This window comes from Quercus lobata, chromosome 11 (assembly GCF_001633185.2).
Source record: "Quercus lobata isolate SW786 chromosome 11, ValleyOak3.0 Primary Assembly, whole genome shotgun sequence".
In the NCBI taxonomy this organism is placed as follows: Eukaryota; Viridiplantae; Streptophyta; class Magnoliopsida; order Fagales; family Fagaceae; genus Quercus; species Quercus lobata.
Genome location: NC_044914.1, coordinates 25,299,643 through 25,315,534, shown reverse-complemented (window position 1 = coordinate 25,315,534; position 15,892 = coordinate 25,299,643). Strand labels below are relative to the sequence as shown.

The 15,892-nt window shown below is 42.3% G+C and overlaps 2 protein-coding genes across 2 annotated transcripts; one reads left to right on the top strand and one right to left on the bottom strand.

Annotated features, from left to right (window-relative positions):
- The first annotated feature begins 77 nt into the window (after positions 1 to 77).
- On the top strand, positions 78 to 1,307 carry LOC115966617. Its single transcript, XM_031085817.1, has one exon. It carries the CDS (start codon positions 78 to 80, stop codon positions 1,305 to 1,307), a length of 1,230 nt encoding a protein of 409 aa, XP_030941677.1.
- Positions 1,308 to 10,354: 9,047 nt separating this feature from the next.
- On the bottom strand, positions 10,355 to 13,926 carry LOC115968968 (fructose-1,6-bisphosphatase, cytosolic). Its single transcript, XM_031088516.1, has 3 exons — positions 13,340 to 13,926; positions 11,657 to 12,053; positions 10,355 to 11,139 (listed from the first exon to the last, which is right to left on the bottom strand). Exons 1-3 carry the CDS (start codon positions 13,769 to 13,771, stop codon positions 10,739 to 10,741), a joined length of 1,230 nt encoding a protein of 409 aa, XP_030944376.1. The 5' UTR covers positions 13,772 to 13,926; the 3' UTR covers positions 10,355 to 10,738.
- Positions 13,927 to 15,892: the final 1,966 nt, after the last annotated feature.

Sequence of the window (15,892 nt, the reverse complement as noted above, 5' to 3'; positions counted from 1 at the left end):
CGATGGCTACCACCAACAACGTTTAAGGAGACGAGCCACCGCGATCCACTGCATTGGAGAGGCAGATCCAAACTTTCATGGCAGCAGTGGAACGTCTCACAAAACAAAACCATGATCTGGAGGAACAGCTACGCCAAAGGGATGCAGGACACAACGTTCAAGAGAAAAACCAAGAAGGTACCAGTGCCGAACGAATGGACCAAGAGAGGCCAGAGGGTAGTAATGCCCCAAGCAGACCAAAACGGCAAAACATGAGCCTTCCATCTCTCATGGATACGGCCCCCTCACCTATTGTCGCAGAGATGCAAGCGATGAAGGAACAGATGGAGGTCATGATGAATGCCCTCAAGGGACGAGTGTCCAATGATCTCGATGACCTAGTAAACAGAACCAACTCACCGTTCACTACCTCTGTCAACTTCTTCCCCCTACCACAGAAATTTCGCATGCCCCAGATTGAAAGCTACGACGGGGTCAAGGACCCCCTCGATCACCTAGAGACTTTCAAGACCCTAATGCACCTTCAAGGAGTACCAGACGAAATCATATGTAGGGCCTTTCCTACGACATTGAAGGGTCCTGCAAGAATTTGGTTCAGTAGACTGACGCCGAATTCCATCAACACTTTCAAGGAGTTGAGCGCCCAGTTCACCTCGCACTTTATTGGTGGACATAGGTACAAGAGGCCTACTGCGTGCTTGATGAGCACAAAGCAGCAAGAAGACGAGACGCTGAGATCCTACATAACTCGCTTCAACAAGGAGGCCCTTTCAATAGACGAAGAGGATGATAAGATACTCGTAGCAGCATTCACTAATGGGTTACGGAAGGGTAAGTTCTTGTTTTCTTTATACAAGAACGACCCAAAAACCATGTCGGATGTACTCTATAGAGCCACCAAATACATAAACGCGGAAGACGCATTGTTGGCCCGCGAGGAGAAGCCTAGAAAGAGGGAAAGACAGGAGGACACACGACAGGATAGGGGGCGAAAGATGGCTAGAACCGGAGATCGACGAGATGAAAGGCGCTCTAGACCCCCCACTGGGAAGTTCACGAGCTTCACCCCATTAACCGCCCCGATAGATCAAGTCTTAATGCAGATCAAAGATGAAGGAGCCCTGATGTTCCCTGGTAAGCTCAAGGGAGATCCCAACAAGAGGCCAAGGGACAAGTATTGCCGCTTCCACCGTGACCACGAGCACGACACAGCCTACTGCTACAATTTGAAACAGCAGATTAAGGCTCTTATCAGACAAGGGAAGCTACAGAGATTCGTTAACAAGGAAAGAACTGATCCACCCTAGGAGCAGGCCCCACAGAGGGAGAATGAGCGCCCTAGACCACTTATAAGGGACATAAGAATGATCGTAGAGGGCACAACCGTTGCCGAATCTTCTAAAAAAGCCCACAAAACCTACCTCAGAATGGTCCATAGCATCCAACTTACAGGATCCGTACCTAAAATGCCACGAATAGACAACCCCATCATCGGATTTTCAGAAGATGATGCTCGGAGACTTCGCCATCCGTATGACGACGCACTTGTGGTCAGCTTGCAAATAGGAGATTTTAACATGCATCGGGTCCTTGTCGACAACAGCAGCTCAACGGATATTCTATACTACCCGGCATTCCAGCAAATGAGGATTGACAGGGGACGATTACCCTCGACGAATGCCCCTCTCATGGGATTTGGAGGAACGAAGGTGTTCCCCTTGGGCGTGATCACACTATCTGTAACGGCGGGTGACTATCCTCAGCAGATCACTAGGGAAGTAACGTTTCTCGTAGTCGACTACTCGTCCGCCTACAATGCCATTCTAGGACGACCCACTCTCAATTCCTGGAAGGCGGTGACTTCAACATACCACTTGATGATTAAATTCCCGACGGATTACGGGGTGGGAGAACTGCGAGGAAACCAAGTCACAGCGCGGGAATGCTATATTGCCATGTTAGAGATGGAGGATCAACAGCAAACGATGTGCATAGGAGAACAATGAGCACTAGAAGAGCCGGTTGAGGAACTGGAAGAGGTGAAGCTTGATAACACACGGCCGGAGCGGACAACTAGAATTGGCACACTAGCTAGTTGGCCAGTACGCCAAGCGCTCACGACGTTCCTCAGAGATAACCAAGACGTGTTCGCCTGGAGTCACAAAAACATACCAGGAATTGACCCCTCAATCATAGTTCACAAGTTAAATGTGTCGCCCTCATTCCCTCCAATCCGACAAAAGAAACGAGTGTTCATTTAGGAGCGAGACAAAGCCATAGCGGAGGAGGTTCGGAAATTATTAGAGGCAGATTTCATCCGAGAAGTATACTACCACGACTAGTTGGCAAACGTCGTCATGGTTAAAAAGGCCAACGAAAAATGGAGGATGTGCATGGATTTCACGGATCTCAACAAAGCTTGCCCTAAAGATAGCTACCCACTCCCACGAATAGATTCTTTGGTAGACTCAACTGCAAGACACTAGCTCTTGAGTTTCATGGACGCTTTCTCGGGCTACAACCAGATCAAAATGGAAGAATCTGATCAAGAGAAGACCTCCTTTGTCACAAGCCAGGGACTATTCTGCTACAAGTTGATGTCATTCGGACTCAAAAATGCTGGGGCTACATACCAGAGGTTAATGAACAAAATGTTTGCACACCAAATTGGTAGGAACGTACAAGTCCACGTTGACGACATGTTAGTAAAGAGTCTGCATGAAGATGATCACCTCAACGACCTCAGGGAGACCTTTGACACGCTCCGGTCATACAACACGAAGCTGAATCCAAACAAGTGCGCATTCGGAGTGACGGCAGGGAAATTCCTAGGCTTCATGGTGTCTCAAAGAGGTATAGAGGTCAACCCGGAGAAGATACGGGCCATAATGGAGTTAGAACCGCCAAGGACGGTTAAGGAGGTCCAGAGTTTGAACAGAAAGGTCGCAGCCCTGAACAGGTTCGTCTCAAGAGCAACGGACGGATGTCTACCCTTCTTCCGCACTCTAAGGAAATCATTCGAGTGGACGAACGGATGCCAGACGGCATTTAACGACTTAAAGGCATATCTTTCATCTCCACCATTGCTCAGTCCATCCAAGCCAGGAGAAGAGTTTTACCTATATTTAGCCGTTTCACAAGCTACTGTAAGCACAGCTTTGGTAAGAGAGGAAGACGGATCTCAGAAACCAGTCTACTTTACTAGCCGAGCACTCCGAGGGGTAGAAGAGAGGTACCCTCAAATGGAGAAGTTGGCTTTCGCGTTGATAATCACAGTGCGAAGACTTGAGCCATACTTCCAAGCGCACACCATCGTTGTCTTGACGGACAAGCCCTTGAGAAAAGTTATGAGTAGTCCAGAGGTAGCAGGAAGAATGGCTTTGTGGGCAGTAGAGCTTAACGAGTTTAACATACAATACCGTCTGCGAACGGTTGTGAAAGGGTAGGTAGTGGCTGACTTTATCGCCAAATTCACCATCGGAGACGGCCAGGGGGCAGAGGAGAAGAGACAATGGAATATTTATACGGACAAATCTTCAAATAGACGAGCCGGAAGAGCCGGCGTGGTGATCTAAACCCCGGAAGGAGATAAGATCCAGTGTATGATTCGACTAGATTTCCCTACAACCAACAATGAGGCAGAATATGAAGCCTTGGTGACAGGGCTAGACCTTGCAAAGGATGCAGGTGCGGAAAACATGGTCGTACATTGCGACTCACAGGTGGTAACGAGTCAGATCAATGGCGACTACGAGTGTAAGAACGAAAGAATGAAGAGGTATCTAGAAGAAGTGAAATACCGAATCGGTGACCTCGAAGTCCAATTCGTTCAAATCCCAAGGGAAGAAAACGAATGTGCTGACCATCTAGCAAAAGCTGCCTCAGTCGAATTTATGCTTGTCCCCAAATAGGTATTATCATTCGTTCAACTCTCCTCACTTATCGATGACGGAATAAGTATGCAAGAAGTAGACTCTGAATACAATTGGACTACGCCGTTGATATCCTATTTGAAAACCGGTGTATTACCAGACGAGAAGGACACCGCAAGAAAGTTGAAGGTCCAGGCATCACGGTTGTGTTGATAAAAGATGTCTTATACAAAAGAGGGTTCTCTCGACCATACCTGAGGTGTTTAGGCCACGAGGAAGCAAATTACGTAATGAGAGAAATCCACGAAGGTATCTGCGGAAACCACTCGGGCGCACGGTCATTAGTACACAAGTTGATCCGAGCAGGATACTACTGGCCCACAATGCTGAAGGATGCCCAAGCTTATGTCAAGTCCTGCGACAAGTGTCAGAGGTTCAGCAACTTCATCAAACAACCGTCCGAAGAGCTGACCCCGATGACAGCACCTTGGCCGTTCGCTTAATGGGGACTAGATATCATAGGCCTATTCCCAACAGCGGTCAAGCAGCTCAAGTTTTTGGTAGTTGGCATAGACTACTTCACTAAGTGGGTAGAAGCAGAGGCCTTAGCCACCATCACGGAGAAGAACATTCAAAGCTTTGTCTGGAGAAATATCATATGCAGGTATGGGATACCCAGAGTGCTGGTCTCTGACAACGGTAAGCAATTCGACAACAGCACATTCAGAGACTTCTGCTCGGAGCTAGGGATCAAGAACCACTACTCGTCGCCCGCACACCCACAGGCTAATGGACAAGTCGAAGTCACGAACTGATCCTCGCTCAAGATAATCAAGACCCGGCTCGAGGGGGCAAAAGGTATCTGGCCGAACGAGTTACCAAGCGTTCTGTGGGCATACCGGACTACAGCAAGAACACCCACTAGAGAAACGCAATTTCGACTAGCATACGGAAGTGAAGCTATCATTCCCACAAAAGCAGGGTTCACAAGCTACCGGGTGGAGAACTACAGCAAGGATAAGAACGAAGAGGCCATGCGCCTTCAGCTCGACCTAGTGGACGAAGTCAGAGTGGCAACAGAGCACAGGTTGGCGCGTTATCAAAATCTCATGACGAAACACTACAACTCCAAAGTAAGGCATAGAGACTTTCAGGTCGGTGATATTGTACTACGGAAGGTAATGGATACCACTAAAGACCCTTCACAAGGAAAGCTCGGCCCCAACTGGGAAGGACCCTACAGGATCACTTCATGGCAGAGGAAGGGCACCTACCACCTCGAGATGTTGGACAGACAAAAGCTGCAGCACCCATGGAACTCGGAACATCTACAAAAATACTACCAGTAGAGATAATATGAAGAACAGCGACAATCCCTATTTTCCCAGTTTATTTAATTTTAGCTACAATCACTAGTCTTTCTTTGACAATTTTTGCTACAATACTTTGTGCCTTTTTAAGCCCAAGGGGGCAGGTACTTTTTCCTACAAACATATTTTTATTTTAAAGAGGAATATTCAGACACAACCATGTTTTTCTACTTGAATTCTTACAAAAGTTCATAAGAGAACTAGAGAAAACAACGTCCAAAAAGTGGACGGATCACCCATAGGGTGAATTAATTATCAAGTCCATAAAGTGGACGGATCACCCATAGGGTAAAAAACTACTATCAAGTCCACAAACTGGACGGATCACCCATAGGGTGAATTCATTATCAAGTCCACAAAATGGATGGACCACCCATAAGGTGAAAACTACTATCGAGTCCACAAACTGGACGGATCACCCATAAGGTGAATTCATTATCAAGTCCACAAAGTGGACGGACCACCCATAGGGTGGAAACTATTATCCAGTCCAAAAGTGGATGGATCACCCATGGGATGAATTTATTATCAAGCCCACAAAGTGGACGGACCGTCTATAGGGTGGAAAATATTATTATTTCACTAACCGGACGGATCATCCCATAAGGATGAAGTTTCTAAAAGTCCATAAATATGGGCGGTTGCACAAAAGTCCACAAAATGGACGAATATTCCTAGACGGGTGATAGTCAAAGTCCATAAAAATGGACGGATAACAAATAAAGTCCGGAAGATAGGCGATTCATCCCTGACGGGTAAAGATTTACTTAGTCAAAAATGTGGACGGCTAGAACAAAATCCATCAACTAGACGGGTAGTCCCGGACAGGTGAAACCCCTAAAGACCATAAAAATGGCGATTAATATACAAAGTCAACGAGTTGGACAGATCATCCCAGACGAATGAAACTTTCAAGTAAATAAAATGGACGGATAGCAACAAGTTCTCTAAGTTCACATAAATGACGGACACAAGCCCGCCAACTACACGGATCATCCCATAAGGTTAAAATTCCAAAAAACCATAAGGAAGGACGGGATAAACTACATAGTATTTAAGGACAACAGTTCGTCCACAGACTAAAATTATGTACATAAAGATGGCCGGTTCTCCATATAATGGACAACTTAAGAGGACAGATATTTATACATGTTCAAATAATAAAGATAGATAAAGCAGGCATAAAATTGTGAAATAAAGCAACATTGACGGATAAAACCCTCAAAGGGCAATTGTTCAATACACAAAATTAATGACGGATTGTTCTCAAAAAAAAATATATATATATATATATAATAAAATAAAAAGAACTATCTACTCTTTAGGGTCGGCATCTTGAACATTTTTTGTTGGAGCTGACTCTCCGTCGCCTTAAGCTGATTCCTCAGCGAAGAGGTCATCTGTGTTCTTTGAGGCGACGGGCAAAGCAGACGTCTGAGCTTGATCGTCGACGTTTATCATGGACACATCCAAGGCAGGGTAGGCTTTCTTAACTTGACGTAGCGCATCATCAAAACCTTGCAGGAATGAGTCTCCCAGCTTGGCCAATAAGGCGTCGGAGTCACGGTATTCTCGAACCCTTACCTCCTTAGCCTGACGGAGCTTTTCCTTCAGGTCTTGGATCTTCTTATCTTTGACCTCCAAGGCCTTCCTCGCCTCATCCGTCTTTTGCTCAAGCTCCTTCCTCACCTGCTCTGAAAGGTCTAACTTCTTCTCCATAGTGGACTTCCACTTGTTAAGTTGACCCAACTCATCCTCTGTCTGCTCTGCCTTTGCTCGCACACGTTCCAGAGCCGCCTCACGGTTAAGGCACCGATCCATTAAGCCCTTCATCATAATCAGGGACTAGAACAAACAAGTTAGAAGGGTTAGATAAAAACTAGGCAGAGCGGATGGGCGTAAGTCGATGGACAAAGATTACCTGTGCAACAGCAAAGAGACCCATGTCCCCCATTGCCTCCGTCGAGTGATTGCCCAAATCCTCATAGTCCTCCGACGTAATAATAGATGAAAGTTTCTCCAGGGCATATTTGGAGTCGTCATGAAGGAGAGGAGGTGGCTTCTCTTGGCTAGTGGACGGGGCCTTCATTAAGCCCTTGCCTGACCCATGCTTTGCTGGGGTGACGGTCTTCACACCCTCAGCCATCAACCCTACGACCGGTTCCAGAGGGACTTTTTGTTGTTTAAGGGGACGGTCCCCTTTGGACGATTGCTTCTTCCTTTTAATGGATGGAACCGTCCCCTTAGGAGCCACATTGTCGGACTCCTTTCTTTTTGCAGCCTGTGTTTTGATCAACGCCCTCCTCTTAGCATCGTCCATCTCTGTAAAGAAGGACGAATGAAGTTATTAACTAAAAGTTAAAGCCATTTATGCAAAATAAAGGTTGACGGACTTATGTCTGTGAATTTTGGCGTTATATCTGACGGCTTCCGGTGTGGGTTCAGGACCGTCACAATACTAGTGGATGGTATCTGGATTTACTAACTTTGCCCAAGTCCTTTCCTCCGGCTTGGTCTTTGAAAAAATCTTCTCAAGAAAACTAAACTCTTCAATACTAACTTGTGAACGCCGTCTAACTGCAGAAGAATTGGACGGTTAAGAGAGATGGAGAGATTATAACTGAACGAATATAAAAAGAATCTACAAATTAGAACGGATGCATACTAGACGGATTTAATACTCCCCAGGTTGTGTCGACGGGCATATACTCCGTCTCCCCTGGACGACCCATCCACTCGTCACCCTCTAAGAAGAAGTAACGACTCTTCTAGTCTCTATTTGAGTCGGGTGTTTCAAATATGACCTTCAACAACGGACTCCTACTAGCAAAACTATACATTCCCCTTGACCTATCAATTTCATCTGAACGGTAGTAATGAAGGAATTCACGCACCATCAGCCTCCTAGCGCCGTCTGTCATAACACCATAAAGAATCTCCATTGCTATGAAAACCCTCCGGGCATTTGGGGATATCTGGGTGACGGACAGACCTAAATACTTTAGAAGTTCTCTATGCAGGGTACTTAGCGGAAACCTAAGTCCTGCCTTCAACATCTGTTCGTATACTCCAACACCTTCTACCCCCTTGTAATAACATTTCTTTGATACGTAGGGTAGACGGATTGGAATGTAGTCTGGAATTTGAAAATTAACCCTAAATGTGTTGAAGTGTTTCTCCTTGATGACGGATGTGAATTTATGCACCATCCACTCTGGTAGCATGATGAACTCCCTAAGTCCATCAGCACCAATGACGGATCTCAATGGTTGATCCTCGCCGTCATCAGAAATATCTTCTGGTTCAGCCATCTCCATATCCTCATTTGTTGAGGATGAGGAAGAGACGAACGGACTCCTCTTCACCTGGACTCTCTTGGTCTTTATGACTGGACGGGTATACTTTCTCGTACTGACTGATTACTTAACGTACTAGACATTGCCTACAAGTGACAACAAAACCTAAGACTGACGGATCTAGGAGTGATGACGGGTGTGTATAAAAGTCTAGGAAAATGAAAGTACAAATGCAGGACTTGTAAAAAATAATAATACTCACCAAGTCTGAATAACTGAAGGTCGACGGTTGTATAGATAACGGGTACAACTATTCGACAGATCACTCTCTGACAAGGTTGACTATGGCGCTTTGACAATATGTTTTAGCTGAAAAGTGGAGAAATGAAATAAGAGAAGTGTGATATATATATATATATATATATATATATATATGAAATGCACGGAAGACGAAGTGACGCTTCGATCCGAGAGAAAATCCAATCAAAAAGTGACACGTGTCGTACCTCATAAATGCTTGACAACCTGTCAACAAATGATCGTAGTTCGCGTTGTCCTCTTTGAGAACCATCAACTCCAAGAACCTTAAACCATCAACCCCAAGAACCTTAAACCGTCAACCCCAAGAATATTGAACCGTCATCCTATTGGTCCGTCCACTCAAGCATGACGGACTATAGGGTGAAAGGGGCAACTAAAGCGGTAAAAATTGGCATAACGGACCTTCGTTCGATTAGGCCTAATGGATCCTAGCCCATGGGCCGACAGTGGGTAAGCCCAGGGCATAGCAGAAACCCTGACTTGAAATACTTGCTACACACACCTGAATCCTGATAGAATCCTAAAGGAAATAGGAATTCTAGTACAAGAAGAATTCCGAAAGATATGCGCGTTAATGAAAGACCCTCTCTACAAGGAAAAGTCTTGTCCATCACGTTTGGGATTATTCAAGAGGATTCCTATAAGGAAAAGACTTTTACATCAAGGAAGAGAGACCAACATTTTACTACTATAAAAGCCCCAATACCCTCACAAATCAAAGTACGCATAATTTACCCCATCTCTAGCACTCTAGAGTTGAGAATAGTTCTAACTTGACCTTCAGAGGGTATTTGGCTGGCACCACACCGGTGCTCTCTGTTAGATCACTTCTTTCTTCTTGCAGGTCGCTATTTCAAACATGCGAGGATCGTGTAGCTCACTAGTGATTTTACGGCATCATCAGATTCTATGCCTTAGTGAAACCTCTTGTCTCAGCTATTTGGTGTTTCTATTGGTTTTGGTGATCTCATAGTGAATCAAGGTGTAGTGTGACATTTTGCAGTGAAACAACCACCTCAAGGAGTATAGAATGTTTGTGTCATCTGCGCTGTAATATTTTCATCTATATCTTCATGTAAAAGCTTTTACTAAAGAAATGTTATTCTATTGGCCTTGGAGTGAAATTAATGCAGTTTCTAGAGGAAAAGGTAATTCAGGCATGCTACAGTTTTATTTGTTAATTGTGAATTCTTAACGCATCAAATAGTGTCAACTCCCATTTTCTCAAAACACTTTGCTGAGTAAGTATTCACATAATTAAGAAGAGTAATAATCACTTTACCATTGTTCTCTTCTAATGCATGTATCCCTCATGACATCTTAATCCTTATTACTATGACAGTGTTATGAATTATAAGCTGACTTAGCCAACCAAAGATTATTACACCATATTGCTCATCATAATCTCTAGAGATGGCAATAATCTCTTTAAGTTTTAAGAATTTCAATATCATTGGTACAAGCTCTTGTTTGATACTGGACAGAACTTTGCAAATACATGTCAAAATAGAATACTTTTTATTACAGAAAACAAATTACACAGATCATAAAGAGTATACAATCTTTACATGAGTGAACTTAAAAATTTACACAATACATTTTTTGACCATGGAAAGAGGAAGAAAGACCTCTTCTAGGCTTCTAGTTTTTCACATCTAAACTCTTCAAGTTACTTTAATTTCCTGAGAAGATGGGTATGATGAATAGCAGAAACAAACAACAGTTAAGAATTTTACAATTCTTGATAGTTGGAGTGGCTAGATTATACATACTTGTGATGAGAGGTCTGAATTCTTGATAGACAGAGAGTTTTAGTGACACAAAGCAAACCCAGGTTGATTTACACAATAACCAATGAAATTTTGGGATTACTGTAGCATCAAACTTCATAACCAGGATTTACTCTCTGTTGTACATCCCCGTAACTCTCCAACTCTTCCATGTCCTCCAAACTTCCAAGAAACAGTGGAAGTCTTTGATGCAGCTTAACTGGTTGAATTGAAAGAATCCTACTTTTACCATCAGATCCTCTGCCCCCAGCTTGCTCTACAAGAAAACTTAGAGGGTTTGCCTCATAAACCAGACGAAGATGGTCCCTTGGATTCATTGCCACCCCTCCATACATTAGAGTCCGATGGAGATCAGCTACCAGAGAACAAATATAACGGGCCGAGTACTTCTTGGGGTATCTGCCTTTTCCTTGTCTCACAGTGTCAATGTATCGCCTTAACCCTTCCGGCCAGTCGAAATATCGTGCATCATTTACTGAATAGATTTGTCCTGACATGATAGAGATTTGTCTTTAATAGAATCAAAAGCAGCTTATTGACATTCGTAGTATTTTTCCTCTTTTAGTAAAAATATATGTTGTATACGTAAATTCTAGATGTGAAAATATGAGGGATTTGTCCATGAAAAGCAAAGCATGAAACTAAAACTCTAAAACTAAAGGTTATAATATAGTAATGCCCATCAGATTTATATTTTTGGGTGCAATGATTCATATGCTAGGACTTCTAATGTTGTTCCTGATAAAGATGAAAAGTTTAAGTCAGTGTTTATTCCAAGGCCAAGCCCTAGGTGATTGAGACTGACAAAAAATATTTCCAAGACAAGAGTAGAAACCAACAGACAATTGTATGTATTAAAAAAGTTTACCACACACATACAAATCCATTTGGATCATTCTTATGATTTCTATTATAGGCAAAATGAGTGATAGTGCATAAATAGATTTGGTACAAATAGCATTTATGCATTATTAGCATACAGTACACATGGCTTTATTAATAATTACCTCGAGGAGGAATTTTAATGCTTGGATGTGTGAGAATGAAATCTCCTGTTGAATGATCCAGTGTAAATGCATGTGTCCCCGAACCAAAGCTGGTGCAGAGAATTGTAGCTGATGAATAGAGAACATAGCCAGCAGCTACAAGCCTAGCTCCAGCTTGGAGTGAATTCAGCAAAGCCTTCTCCTCCTTGGGTAGATGATCTACTTCCACAAGGCGATTATAAATTCCAAAAATTGTTCCAGTTGGAATTGATGCATCAATATTTCGAGAACCATCAAGGGGATCCGTTACCACTACAAATGGTCCATCATCAGTTAACCAGATCGGAGCATCATCTTCTTCTGAAGCCATGACTGCAACTTTTCCAGAACTGCGAAGAGACGACAAGATGATTTCATTCTGCACATTTAACAAGAAGAAATATTGGATGTCATGATTGTTTGTTCCTTACTTACCATCATTTGTGGCAGAGAAAACATAGTTTCCCTAGAAAAAAAAATTTATTGAAAGAAAAGGGTCAAAGAACTTAACAAAACAGTAAATTTCCTAGAAGTAAACAGTCTAAGCTTTTATAAATCAAAAGAGAGAGAGAGAGGAGATGGCCTATAGCAGTCATCCAATCATACAACCTCAGAAATAAACTTAAGCTTCTTCCAGAAAAGCTCAATACCACAGGTCTGGTTAGTCCTCTTATCCTAGATTGTCCAGATAAGGCAAGTCTGGACAGTGTTGCAATTCTTATTGCTTCTATGTTGGCCAAACCTCCCTTTCTGAACCAAGTACCTCAACAACCATCGTAGGCATTATCCATCAGACTCCAAAGAAGAGAAAACACTCACCACCATAGGCCCCTTGCATGGTTACGTACCCTATAAAAAAAATGAACAGCTGCTCCCCCCAACCCCCCCAACCAAAAAAAAAAAAAAAATCACAAACAATAACTTTCTCTCCTGATAAGATTTCCAGCCGTTGAGATTTTTCCTGAAGCAGATGTCCAAATGAAAAAGAGCAACTCTCAATGGAACTTCCACAGTCCACACATCCAAAGACGCCATTAGACCCTGCCAAAACCTTATTTAAACATGACCATCAAACTTAGCGTTTCTGGTAAGCCTCCAACAAATGTCCTATCCACCACCCAAAGGCTGATTTGGTTACAATAAATTAAAAAATGAACTAAGCAATTCTACCTGTAAATCTTGGAAAGCTCACACAAACCTAGGATTCCAATGTGCCCAAATACCAAGCTATAGATGCATCTTTATCCTTTATTATAAGAAATACATCACCAAACAAATCCTTCATAGCAGCCTCACCAATGGCACCAAAAGGCACATCCAACTACCATCTCCCACCATCCACCTGAAAACAACTCCCACCATCCCTTAATGCCTTTTCCAAAAACCAAGACATAACCTGTTAGTCCGAACCGCGTTAATTCTCTTATTTCCAGTCTCTTCCTCTCTCTACAACATCTTATTTTCTTTTTTCTATTTTAAGACACACTAAAATCCAATATTTTCCTCCCCAAATGAAATCCCACAATTAAAATAAAATCAAAGCCCTTATAAGACTACCAAACCAGGCACATTAGACCATATAAATAAAGTATGCAACAACAACAAAAAAATCCAAAATTCAACAACAATATCATTGGCATTCAATTCATTGAGAGTAAAACTTACTGAGACAATATCAAGTGGTTTTGGAGCATCCCTGCCAGACCCAGTACCAGTGCCAGCAAGAGTGTTCTGTTTCCCAAGGCTGGAATTGAAAGGAGAGGCCACCAAAGCTGCAATTCTCTTGCAAGCATACTGAATATGATGAAGCAAGACCACCATATCATCTCCCACATTCAATCCTTCCTTACCCACATACTCTGTCAAAGTACACAACCCATTAGTATCAACCCCACTTGAAGAAGAAGAAGAAGCACCACAACCCACTACTTGTGACCTCACACCAAAACCAAACCCACCAAGAGAAGCCATTTTTGGTGGTCTATAGAATAAGCTTTGAGGAAGGAGATGAAGTTTTGGAAGCAACTTCAACTGGGTATGGTGGGATTTTGGAGGGAAGGTTGAACATGGGTTGAGAGGTATTGTGGGTGTTTGCATATTATGGCAGAGAGTGGTTCCAAGGTTGGAATTTTAGGAGCTGTGTCATTTGAGATGCAGTGCTCGGTGCTGACTGATCGGGTCTGCTACTCTGCAGAGTTTGTACTTGGATTGGAAACCAAAGGAAAAGGATAAGATGACAGCAAAGTGATTTTGGGTATATAAAAAACAATGAAAAAATATATATTGGAATTGAAATATAAATTCACAACCAATAAAAAATTTTATGATTGGATAAGAGATTTAGGATTAGTCTAATAATAAAGAACACAGTTATCAAAAGTGGATGCGAGGTTGGTCTAATAATAGAGAACACAGTTATTGAAAATAGACACCATATGTCAAAACTTTATAAATTTTTCAAAAATAAAAATAAAAAAATTGAAATTGTTAGGACATATGTGATTTACTTGTTAGAAACATATGTCACTATTTTATGTAATTGGCTTATCTTTTGACAAAATGCACTTTACTTGTATTTGGGTAAATCTAGAATGTGTTTAATACTTCAAGAAACTGTATTTCAAGATCAAGTGTTGAAGACATGAAGTCTGTCTAAAATTCAAGCTAAAAAAGTGTTGTTCATTAAAACTCGACAACTAGCTTGACAGCTAGCTATCCATCAAGTTTAAGAAACTGTTCCAACCTTGAGACTCGACAGCTGCTTGATAGCACCTCAATAGACAGCTATCTGTCGAGCTTTATGAAAAACAAAATTCTAGTTCTGTTTTGACTCTAATCCGTGATTATGTGTTTGGGACTTCTTTTCTTCTAACCCTAGACATATAAAATGATTATTTTAAGGGCAGTCAAAGGTTATGCAAGTTGTACAAGTGTTGAGCAAAGTTTGTTCAAGCAATTTGTAACCGGAGACAAAGTTTTGCCCTAGTTCATCATTCTTGTGAAGAAGTTGCTATGTATGTGCACCGTAGGGTTTTGTGATCAAGTATCTTCTTGATCTTCATCATTGGGATGAACTGAAGAATTTTGCAGCCAACAACCTTCTCTAGTTGGTGATTGAAGTCGCGTACTGGAATCCGCGCATTGGTTAGTCATGTACTTGGAAGCCGGTGCATCGAAAAGGGAAATTGTCACTACAAAATAAGTCCAATTGAGTATTGAGGTAAAAGTTCAACTGTACGTTGGTATAAAATACTGAGATTCCTTTACTTGTAATCGCTTGTTGTGATAATAGTGGAATTTCAGGAGTGGTGACCTAAAAATCACCCAGTGGGGTTTTTGCTGTTAGATTTTCCCCATTCGTAAACAAATCACCGTGTCATTTATTTTCTGCTGCATATTTAGTTATTTGGTGATTTGTTTGTGCTACCATGCATTTGCATGTTAATTAACTTAATTAATTCACTTGACTAAATTAATTGGTTAATTTATCACAAGAGATCAATTCGTTTTTTGCCTATCAAGTGGTAACAGAGCAGGCACACTCTGATTAGGTTTTAATCTTTACTGTGTTAATCCATTGACCCCTGTTTGTCATGGATAGAGGACAGTCATTAATCATACCTCCTTTATTTGATGGCACTAACTATGCATACTGGAAAGTACGCATGAGAGCTTTCTTGCAGTCTTTAGATGAGAAAGTGTGGCAAGCTGTTGAGATAGGCTGGACCAAGCCGAAGGAAGCACCGGCTAACTGGGATGATGCCAAGATCAAGGCGGCAAACTTCAACAGCAAAGCGTTAAATGCCTTATTCAGTGCAGTCACCAATGAGGAGTTCAAACAGATATCCTTCACTGAAACTGCTAAGGAAGCATGGATCATCCTCCTAATAACCTATGAAGAAACAAAGGCTGTTAAAGATTCAAAACTTCAGAGGCTCACTACAAGCTTTGAAGAGATTAAGATGGAGGAGGATGAATCGTTCGATGAGTTCTATGCCAAGCTCAAGGACATAGTGAACTCAGCTTTCAATTTTGGGAAAACCATTCCTAAACCCAAAATTGTGAGAAAGGTGCTCAGATCTTTATCTGAGAAATTCCATGCTAAGATTACAGCAATCAAGGAATCAAAGGACATTGACAAGATTCCTTTGATAGAGTTGGTTGGAAATCTGCAAACCTGCGAGTTAGGGTTGACTAGGATTGGCAAGACGTAAAGGC